General features: G+C 42.1%; 2 protein-coding genes across 2 annotated transcripts; both read right to left on the bottom strand.

Moving 5' to 3' along the window:
* Nucleotides 1–367: 367 nt before the first annotated feature.
* Nucleotides 368–3,764, bottom strand: LOC311047233 (high choriolytic enzyme 1-like; the record flags this gene model as incomplete). The annotated part of the gene is made up of 7 exons (XM_084059880.1): nt 368–494; nt 610–691; nt 970–1,148; nt 1,967–2,084; nt 2,178–2,330; nt 2,529–2,571; nt 3,696–3,764. The coding sequence occupies 7 exons, from the start codon at nt 3,762–3,764 to the stop codon at nt 368–370; spliced, it is 771 nt and encodes a 256-aa protein (XP_083916006.1).
* Nucleotides 3,765–6,120: 2,356 nt separating this feature from the next.
* LOC311047231 (high choriolytic enzyme 1-like) lies at nt 6,121–10,168 on the bottom strand (the record flags this gene model as incomplete). The annotated part of the gene is made up of 8 exons (XM_084059878.1): nt 6,121–6,147; nt 7,184–7,318; nt 7,431–7,512; nt 7,923–8,101; nt 8,506–8,623; nt 8,717–8,869; nt 9,073–9,115; nt 10,100–10,168. 7 exons carry the CDS (start codon nt 10,166–10,168, stop codon nt 7,192–7,194), a joined length of 771 nt encoding a protein of 256 aa, XP_083916004.1. The 3' UTR covers nt 6,121–6,147; nt 7,184–7,191.
* Between the last annotated feature and the right edge of the window lie 1,097 nt (nt 10,169–11,265).

Here is an 11,265-nt window from a genome sequence, read left to right as displayed (position 1 = left end):
ACTGTAGTATGAAATAGCAGTTACTTTCTGTAACACCACAATGAACACCTGTGATTAATTGATTGGCTGCAGCAAAGCTGTTCAACCCTGTGTGTCTGTTCTCCATCTTGCAGTGATGTAACACAGTTGGAAAAAGTGTGTCCCTGAAAAGGGAATAGCCTTGAGACTGAGTTCTTAACCAGCCTGAGTGATATAAAACTATGTTGTAATAACTCATGCTGCAAGGCAATATGCTAACAACTTACTTGAGAAGGACAGAGGGTAAAGGAGGCACAGTTGGGATTTGATCCCACATCTGTTTTGGGTACATCTGAACTAACACCACACTGTTAATGGGCAATGCAGGGGTTGTGTTTTACCTTACTGCTTAGCACTTGTACAGCCTGTTGAGCCTGTCGATGTCATTTTTGCTCATCTGACTGGCTTTGCCAATCTCAACGTTCTGGTTGGGGATGGGCACCATGGTGGGCTGGTTGTTCTTGGAGAAGGCATACCTGGCATCACAAAGAACACACCGTATATTCAGCTGAGTGCTAATGGAAGAGACAGGCAGAAGCAGAAGAATATACTGTGGCATGAACAGTATTCTGACAAGAAAACATAACCAACTTGTGGTACTGCATGACAGAGTTGTAGTCATAGCCTGTTCCCTGGTTCAGAGTGTTGATCTTGTTGAAGTTGTGCTCCATGCCTAGAAACATAGATAATTCCTGATTTATAAATTGTTCACAGACAAATAGCTGAACTACATGTTCACAACGTGTCACGGTGAGACGTGTTGTGAGCTTGTAGAATTTTAGTTTTGAGTATAAATCATGCTTTAGACCTCAAAATAAATACTGTGTGTGTGTGTGTGTGTGTGTGTGTGTCTCTGCATGTCTCTGCATGTCTCTGATCATCTCTCCGTCTGAGCTATATGGTTTTAGGAGTAAGGAAGGCTGTGTGCATAAATAAAAGACATTATCTGACCAGACTGGACGTTCTGCAGCAGGACACGCATGTGTTTGTCCCTGTCAGAGCGGGTCTGCTCATGGTTGAAGCCCAGGGCGTGGAGCAGCTCATGCTGCACGGTTTTGTGGTAGACGCAACCCTGGCGGCTCAGGGACACCGTCTGGGCATTACCTCTACGGCCGACGTAGGAGTAACACCTGCGACCGCCCAGAGAGAAAGGACATTTTCAAAATGTTCAGCAGAGCTCTACAAGCATAATTAAAACACTATATCGTTGCTGTCGGGTGGAAACCATGTATGCCCAAAACCATTATGTTTAAACAATGGTGAAAATAGCTATTTTATTTCATGACCTTTGTGAGAGATACTTGTATGATGAAGATGGACATTAATTTGCTAATAAACATGAAATATGGAGAAACAAGGTTTCTGCCCGACGGCAACGATATGTAAATAAAACATATCTATATCTAATGTACCTGTAGTTCATTATTTAGCATGACATTAAACACAGGCAGCATGGCAAGTGTTATAATTCTTTCTTCCGAGAACTTTTGTTACGCACAATCATTTTACTAAGTACAATATCGTGTTGCTGCTTGCAGCTGTGATGTCATTGTAAGGAATTATGCGTTCTTGTTTCCAGTGAATACATACTGTATGCATAATTAAAATATATATATGTATATATATATAATAAAATATTACATAGCTGTCAAACATCAAATGGCATCCAGTCAGCACCTCAGGTGTTATGGCTGATATACACACTACTTATAAGTGAAATATCTACAACCTGAGATTGTTTGTAGCCTACACAATGACTGCTTGAATGAAAGTAAAAGTAAGACATATTAAGGGCTACTGTTTGACATTATCTGTTTTGTTCATTCTGAATAGAGATCACAGGATCTTTTATCTTGTTATGAAAGTTTCCACTTTCAAATGTGTTACTTGCTGCGAGTGACACCAACGTAGTATGGACTATGAATATGAATTTAGGCATTATCCTCACCCATTGAGGGACTGAATGTGGAGGTAGTCTCTGTGGTTTGTGCGCTTGACAAAGCGGATGCAGGAGAAGCCAGAGAAAGACTGAAGACCACGCTCAATGACCTGGAGCTCTCTGGAGGCTATCAGAACAGTATTGGGTCATAACAAACAAAATATTGTATGGATAAAGCGTTACAAAATCGAAACGTGTGTATGATGAGACTAGTACTTACAATACGAGTTCTTGATGACGTAGGGTATGTAGACCTTGCCGTCGCTGGACTTTCCCCACATGCAACCACGGGATGTGCAGGGATCAGCATTCCTCTCATTCTCATTCTCGTAAGCGATGTCATCCAAAATGTAGGGCTCATCCTCGGTGTGCACTATGGAGTTAACAGGGAGGACATAATGCTTACTTTGTTGTGTGCCAGTGTTATGCACTGAAAATAGCAGATCTACAAGCTCACACTGTGTCGCGATCAGTGCCTTTAAATCACATTGTAAAATGTTTTAGTATCCCTAAAGGAATACAGACACATCATAATATAATAACACATAAATAATAATTTGTGTTGCCTCACCAACATCCTTGTTGGCCTTCCACAGCAGTTCACCGACAGACAGATCCTGGGTGACCTACGTTGAACAAATTGAAGCATTCATCATTTCTTTATACCAAGACTCACCACACTTTAATCTGGCAACTATACCTTTCTTTGCAAGCAATACAAAAATAATCAGTGGGTTGTTACATGTAACTAACACTAAGACTAAAATTAAAATTAATAGGGGGAAATAATTTAATTAAAGGTGGTGTAAGTGATATTCTTTTCTGTAAAATAAATAAGTAAATAAATAACATTGTAAAAACGTTAAAGCTCCATATTCGGATAGTAAACATCTCTAAACTATTTGTTCAGTAACTGGAGTCTCCATCTTTCTAGCTCTTAGTAAACAGGAAAAACATTTTCATCCCACAAAGATCAGCTTCAGTTTTATAGTGTTCCACTTCCATTTTTGTTTGCTAATTTTTTGTGTTTGTTTGATCACATCCAATTTCACTGTGTCTTGTATGAGTAATCTCTCCTGATAAAATGTATATGCCAACCTAGAAATGCATTTTTTGTTTACGAAGAGTAAGACTGGCAGACCCCTGCATTACTGAACAAACACTCTACAGTGGCAATGATTGCTATTGGAATTAATAGAGCTATTTAACACTTATTCTAACAATAATGTAATATATCACTTTACCACCTTTGGAATATTTTTCTTCTTCTTTTAACTAAAATTAACTCAAAAATAGAACTGTATGTAAAATAATCTTCGTTTTGCTGTCATGCATTCTTTCATTTCAGAGTGAAATAATAATGTTCGTTTTCCACTCAAGTAGTGGGTAACTGTCTACAGTGGATAAAATTTGCTTACTTGAGTTTGTACTGTACTCACCGAAAAGTTCAAACATGACAGCACAAAGCAGGGTAGAAAGAGAAATTCAAATATTAGTAGGTGTTTACAACATGAAGACAGCACAGATGATGTCACGCAAGAAGACAAAACTGCACAAAAAGTCCCAAAAGGTCACTGGTTAAATACTGACAAATATTTACAAGAATGTATAGGGCTACAAATAAAAATAATAAACATTCACAAAGCACTATTTGACACATACAGCACATGAATGGTTGCCGTGCTGCTGCCTTAAGTAATAGTACATTGAATCTTCATCACACAACACATTTCCTCACCTCTTCCTCGGCCCAGGCAGAGACAGCGAGCAGGGCCAGGAGACCCAGGACGTACTTGAGGGCAACCATGTTAACAACCTGTAGGCGAAGAGTGTCGGTACTGAACCAGACGCTAAGCAGCTCCTTTTATACCTGCATGCAACACAAACATATACTATGTTGCATATCTTCTGATAAGATGTACTGTACGTACACTGTACCTTGAAAACCTGCTGTCAATTCCCACATGCCCACGTAGACTATACAGGGACAGCTGTTTCTTGCACAAAGATACCCAGGATTATGATATAGTTTGCAGTCAAACTCTGTTCACTGGTGTGGTTTTCTGACATGCAAATAAAAAAGCCTGTTCTTGTGGAGCTTGACTTAACACAAGTAAAATCAAATCAGGTTTAATTTTGTTATGCTACTGTCCCATTTTTGTATCTGTAGTTCCCAAAAATATATATAATGAAACAGTGTGTTCACATGGGATTACCATCATATGGGAGCACCACATGACCTATGCAGAGATCTACGATCGCACCAACTCATCCAGCATAGATATGTTTCTTGCGCGCAGACAGCTCCGCTGGCTAGGCCATGTGATCCGCATGCCCACAGCTTGTCTACCTCGACAGGTGCTCTACAGCCAACTCCAATCCGGCCAGAGATCTGCAGGAGGCAAAAGCGTTACAAGGACCACATGAAGGTGCTACTCAAAAACTGCAACATACCACCCTCGAAACCTGGAAAGGATAACAGATCGAGACACCTGGCGTTCTTCCTGGCGTTATGTATCTCTATATTGGATCACTCCAATATGATAAAGCCCTCCACACGGCGGAGGCATCTGAGGTAGACTTACAAATTAGTCCCGTGTACGGGTGGTGCCGCGGCTAGGGGTGGCGCTACCTGCACATGCTCTGTGCGCACAAAGTATACTTGCAGCTATCTATAAGCTTGGAGGAGCTAATTTAGCCCCACCTTTGGGTACTTCAGCTTGTCACTCCGTTCGATTTGGCTTTGTGCCATCTCGTTCGTGAGTTTTCGTTTATTGTTTACAGATTACAGAGGGTTTCCTGTCCTTTTATTTTTGTCTCTGTTCTGAAACCCTCCTGGTTTGCCTCGGGCTCGGGGACAGCGCCTACCCCATAACAAGAATGGGGAAAGCTGTGTTGGCTTAGGCGACCTTGCAGTTTTTCCCCCCGAGTTGAAGCATACAACACGCAAGTTCTTTGTGTGCCTGTCCTCACAGGGCTGTGCCATCTTGTTTTCACAAACTTGTGTGCTCAATGGTGAGATGTTGTGAGATACCTCTAACCCGACGAGAAGAACGACCACACAGGAGTGCACTTTGTATTACCCTTGTGTGTTCCATGGTGAGCGGGCCTGAGTCTCTCGGCCCAGCGAGTGGTCATACATATTCAAGTCACAAGCACACACTATACAGTTTTTCCTCCCTGTATAAAGCCACGGGCTAATAAACAGGCGAGTGACAGTCTATGCTGCGCAGCAGGTGTATGCTGCGCAGCAGCCTACACGCGGTTCTGTCTTTGCCCTGTATCCAGCTATAAGAGCTTATGAACGGGCGTGCGTGTTGAGTTGCAGTGTTTAACCCCCATATAAGCTCGGCTAATATACAGTTGTTTTTTTCTTTTGGTAACAGTGTTAAACCCCCATATGCGCACGGCAATATAGTGTTTTTTTTCTTTTAGTCAGTTTATAAAAATATGAAAAACTGTATTTCTTTTCCATGTTTTTGCATACCTTGACATTGATAATCACTTGGTGTGTATGCCATTGCATCACGATGGCCTTTCTCTGTCTGACTTGCGATGTCTGCATGTCCACAGAGGACTCGCATGACACCTGTATGCATTGCCTTGGGCTAGACCATGCATGCTTGGCATCGGAGGACCCCTTGAGCTGCATGCATTGTGACGTGCTAGGGGACCACTTTGAGAGGCTTCCACGGGCCCAGAGGACCCTGTGGCTTCTGGAACCACGTCGCCTTCAGTTGTGGGCCTGGTCCCTGAGAGACGTAGGTGGTCAGATTTAGGACTCCTGGAGCCGTGTTGTGCATACATTGCAGAATGCCAGGGCCCCTGCTACTAACACGGCTTTTCAGACCAGATGGCACGTGTTTAGTGCGTGGTGAGACAGTCATGATGCCATTCCAGAGAGGCTGTAATGTCGAGACTGTACTATAGTTTTTGCAGTCATTGCTGGATGCAGGCCGGGCTGTTTACACTGAAGGTGTACCTTGCCGCCAATGCAATGATCTCAGGCAGTACAGACAGCTAGGGCCGTCAAAGTGAACAAAAAAACAAGGAACACGTAGGTAAATAGTTAGATGAAGTTTAATGATGTCATGATCAGCTTAGACCACATTAAAGTGAAGAAAACACCCACAGGATTAAACCATCAAAGTTGATTGCCTGTGTGATTTTCGCTGGGCTGTCTCAGTCACCTGTATGAAAACAGAAACATACAATTATATTAGCGTGAATATCAACACATTTTTAAGCAACAATTTATGCTCAAGTTGTATTATTGTTTAAACTGAAGACAACATCTGATGCTTTCCTTTTGTCTTTAGACAACATACTGTACAAGATGAGGAAACCGGTGATGCATGTAATATAGTCGTCGCTGTCCAGCGGGAACCAGCTTACTCCATTTTCAATCAAAAAGTGCCTCTGACAAAACCTCCCAACTCCACTGGATCCTCAAACTGTCCGTCAAACCACAAAACTCCACCCCCTCTCCTCCTGTGCCGTTACACAGCACAATGCAGTGAGTGCATGCACAGACAGAGGACAGATCTGCAGCGGACATAAAGAAACTGTAACGACGCAGGGTTTTCCCTCCGTAGTCTGTTTCCTGAAAAATTAGTGTTTTGGAGTTAGCTGATTGCGGCTGGACAGCAGAGATAAAAAGAAAACAAGACAGACAAATCTGTTTTTGTATTCATGTGAAAAGAATTACCACAGCAAAAGCTTGTTGTTAAAACAAATTGCTCTGCCATGTGAAAAAAGAATAGATTGTGTATCTGTTTGTTATATACTATAGCATGTGTGTATAGGATACTGTAGGATCCTTAAAAGAATGGGGGGACAGGTTATTCACTCACTACACCCTGCAAGATTTTTGATCAACTGTAGTCTATGAGATAGCAGTTACTGTAACACCACAATTAACACCTGTGATTAATTGTGCTGATTGGCCGCAGCACAGCTGTTCAGCCCTGTGTGTCTGTTCTCCATCTTGCAGTGATGTAACACTGCTGGAAAAAGTGTGTCCCTGAAAATGAAATAGCCTTGAGACTGAGTTCTTAACCAGCATGAGTGATATAAAACGATGTTGTAATAACTGCATGGCAATATGCTAACAACTTGAGAAGGACAGAGGGTAAAGGAGGCACAGTTGGGATTTGATCCTACATCTGTTTAGGGTGTATCTGAGCTAACACCACACTGTTAATGGGCAATGCAGGGGTGTTTTACCTTACTGCTTAACACTTGTACAGCCTGTTGAGCCTGTCGATGTCATTTCTGCTCATCTGAGAGGCTTTGCCAATCTCAACGTTCGCATTGGGGATGGGCACCATGGTGGGCTGGTTGTTCTTGGAGAAGGCGTACCTGGCACACAAAGAACACACTGTATATTCAGCTGAGTGCTAATATAACACAGGCTGAAGCAGAAGAATATTCTCTAGTGTGAACAGTATTCTGACAAGAAAACATAACCAACTTGTGGTACTGCATGACAGAGTTGTAGTCATAGGCCGTTCCCTGGTTCAGAGTGTTGATCTTGTTGAAGTTGTGCTCCATGCCTAGAAACAAAGATAATTCCTGATTTATAAAAGGTTGTGCATCGTGTCGGGCACAGACAAATAGCTGAACTACAAGTTCACAACGTGTCACAGTGAGACGTGTTGTGAGCTTGTAGATCTGTAATTTTTTAATTTTTGTCGCATGACACAGGCACGCAACTACTGTCAGGCTTTAGACCGCAAAATGAGTGTGTGTGTGTGTGTGTGTGTGTGTGTGCGCGTATAAGTGTTAGTGTATGCAGGTGACCTGTAGTGAGTGCAGGTGGGGTGGTGAAATCAGTATTTGTGAGAACATCAGCAGCTTTTGTGTGGCTGTCTGTCTGTCTGCATGTCTCTGATTGTTTCTGTCTGAGCTGTATGGTTTTGGGAGTAAGGAAGGATGTGTGCATAAATAAAAGACATGATCTGACCAGACTGGACGTTCTTCAGGAGGACCTGGATGTGTCTGTCCCTGTCAGAGCGGGTCTGCTCATGGTTGAAGCCCAGGGCGTGGAGCAGCTCATGCTGCACGGTGTTGTGGTAGACGCAACCCTGACGGTCCAGGGACACCGTCTGGGCATTACCAGTGCGGCCGACGTAGGAGTAACACCTGCGACCGCCCAGAGAAAGGACATTTTCCAGAATATCCAGCAGAGCTCTACAGGCATGCTGCTGATATGTCATTGTAAGGAATTATGCATTCTTGTTTCCAGTGATTACTATATGCACAATAATAATAATAATAACAACCAATGAAAATCAGTTGTCAAACATCAAACTGTCATCCAGTCAGCACCTTAGGTGTTATGGCTGATATCCACGCAGTACATATTAAGTTAAATATCTACAACCAGATATTGTTTGTAGCCTACACAATGACTGTTTGAATTAAAGTAAAACTAAGTAGAGGTCACAGGATGGATCCATCTTTTATCTTGTTATGAAGGTTTCCACCTTCTGTTACTTGCGTGACACCAACGTAGGATGGTCTATGAATTTAGGCATTATCCTCACCCATTGAGGGACTGAATGTGGAGGTAGTCTCTCTGGCTGGTACGCTTGACAAAGCGGATGCAGGAGAAGCCAGAGAAAGACTCAAGACCACGCTCAATGACCTGGAGCTCTCTGGAGGCTATCAGAACAGTATTGGGTCAGAACAAACAAAACATTGTATGGATAAAGCCTTACAAAATCTAAACGTGTGTATGATGAGACTAGTACTTACAATACTGGTTCCTGATGACGTAGGGTATGTAGACCTTGCCGTCTGTGGATTTTCCCCACATGCAACCACGGGATGTGCAGGGATCAGCGTTCCTCTCATTCTCATTCTCGTAAGCGATGTCATCCACAATGTAGGGCTCATCCTCGGTGTGTACTATGGAGTTAACAGGGAGGACATAATGCTTACTTTGTTGTGTGCCTGTGCGGTGTCATGCACTGAAAATAGCAGACCTACAAGCTCACACTGTGGTGCGATCAGTGCCTGTAAATCCCAGGTTAAATGTTTAGTACCCCTAAAGGACTACAGAAACACATCATACTATAATAATAAATAAATAATAATTAATGTTGCCTCACCAACATCCTTGTTGGCCTTCCACAGCAGTTCACCGACAGACAGATCCTGGGTGACCTATGTTGAACAAATTGAAGCATTCATCATTTCTTTATACCAAAACACACCACACTTTAATCTGGCAAGTATACCCTTCTTTGCAAGCAATAGAAAATTAATCAGTGGGTTGTTACAGATAACTAACACTAAGACTAAAATGAAAACTAATAATTTCATTAAAGGTGGTGTAAGTGATATTCTTTTCTGTATAATAAATAAGTAAATACATACAATTGTAAAAACGTTAAAGCTCTATATTCGGATACTAATAAACATTTCTAGACTGTTTGTTCAGTAACAGGAGTCTCCTCATCTTGCAGCTCCACAAAGATCATGTATCAGCTTCAGTTTTATAGTGTTCCAGTTCCTTTTTTGTTTGCTATTTTTTTGTGTTTGTTTCATCACATCCAATTTCACTGTGTCCTGTATGAGTTCTCTCTCCTGATTGGATAGAATTGGTATGCCAACCTGGAAATGCATTTTCTGTTTAGGAAGACTGGCAGACCCCTGATAACAAACACATACTGTGGCAATGATTGCTATTGGAATATAGAGTTATTTTATTTAACACTTATTCTAACAAAGAAATATCACTTTACCAGCTAAAACAAAATAGAACTGCATGTAAAATCATCTTTGTTTTGCTGTCATGCATTCTTTCATTTCAGAGTGATGTGAAATAATATTGTTAATTTTCCACTCAAGCAGTTGTTGGTCTACAGCGGATAAAATGTGCTTACTGTTTGTACTCACCGAAAAGTTCCAATTTGACAGCACAAAGCAGGGTAGAAAGAGAAAGTCAAATGTTATTAGGTGTTTACAACATGAAGACAGCACAGATGGTGTCACAAATGAAATATAGTTTACAATAGAATGTATAGGCCTTCTAATAAAAAGATTCAAAAACATCACAAAATACACGAATGGTTGCCGTGCTGCTGCCTTAAGTAAAAGTACATTGAATCTTCATCACACAACACATTTCCTCACCTCTTCCTCGGCCCAGGCAGAGACAGCGAGCAGGGCCAGGAGACCCAGGACGAACTTGAGGGCAACCATGTTAACAACCTGTAGGCGAACAGTGTTTCCAGCCGCTAAGCAGCTCCTTTTATACCTGTCATGCAACACGAACATATACTACAGTATGTTGCATATCTTCTGATAAGCTGTACTGTACGTACACTGTGCCCACATGCCCACGTAGACTACCCCTGGAGGGGACAGCTGTTTATTGCACAAAGATACCCAGGATTATGATATAGTTTGCAGTCAATTGCCAAGTCAGTGGTAAATGAAGCAATATGTTTCCCTCTGTTCACTGGTGTGGTTTTCTGACATGCGAATAAAAAAGCCTGTTCTTGTGGAGCTTGACTTAACACAAATAAAATTAAATCAGGTTTAATTTTTTTATGCTACTGTTCCATTTTTGTATCTGTATCCCAAATATATGTATATTGAAACAGGCCAGTCAGGGGGTTAGCTGTTTCAATGAGACATCTCAATCTCCTGACATACAGCAGCCTCCGGCTCCCTGCCAAGTGTAAACCTCAGCCTCTATGACCTCTGACTTCCTATCCGTCTCTCTGTCTGTCTGTGAGCACCTAATCTCGGACACCGCTGGACCAATCGGTGTGAAACTTTTAATGCAATATCCAACCATCCCCACATTTGAATTGCATGTTGAGGGGCCTTTCTATAGAGTGCACCTCCATAACCGCTTTCACTTGTTCTGCATAGGGGACGGCACAAACACGAACATTTGCACCGTCTGTCTTACAAACTCTATATTCCCCCGCAGCTTCCTTGTGTAGGCCTACTGATGGCTGCACCCCACGACTGACACAGCCCGGCATGGCAGAGACCTGCGCCCTGAGAGGGCATTTTTTCTGATTTATTGTTACTTTTGTTTTACTCCCGCTATAGAGCACTTTGAACTACAATATTGTATACGATGAAGGTTGTTAATATCAATTATATGACCTTTATGATTTATTTTTCTGGACATGATTCTGTGAACTTGTGCACCACATTCCTGGTGAGTTATATTCCAGGACATTGTTCATTTAAACTGAATGCAGCGGTCCGGGCACTTAGGCCCCAATGTAGCCTGACAAGTCCCAGTCCTGTTCCCGATGATCCATATCCACTAAACTAAA

The sequence above is a fragment of the Gymnoscopelus microlampas genome (assembly GCF_963454915.1).
Source record: "Gymnoscopelus microlampas genome assembly, chromosome: 6".
NCBI lineage: Eukaryota > Metazoa > Chordata > Actinopteri > Myctophiformes > Myctophidae > Gymnoscopelus > Gymnoscopelus microlampas.
Note: the sequence above shows the minus strand (reverse complement) of the source record. Positions and strands in the feature narration are given on the sequence as shown.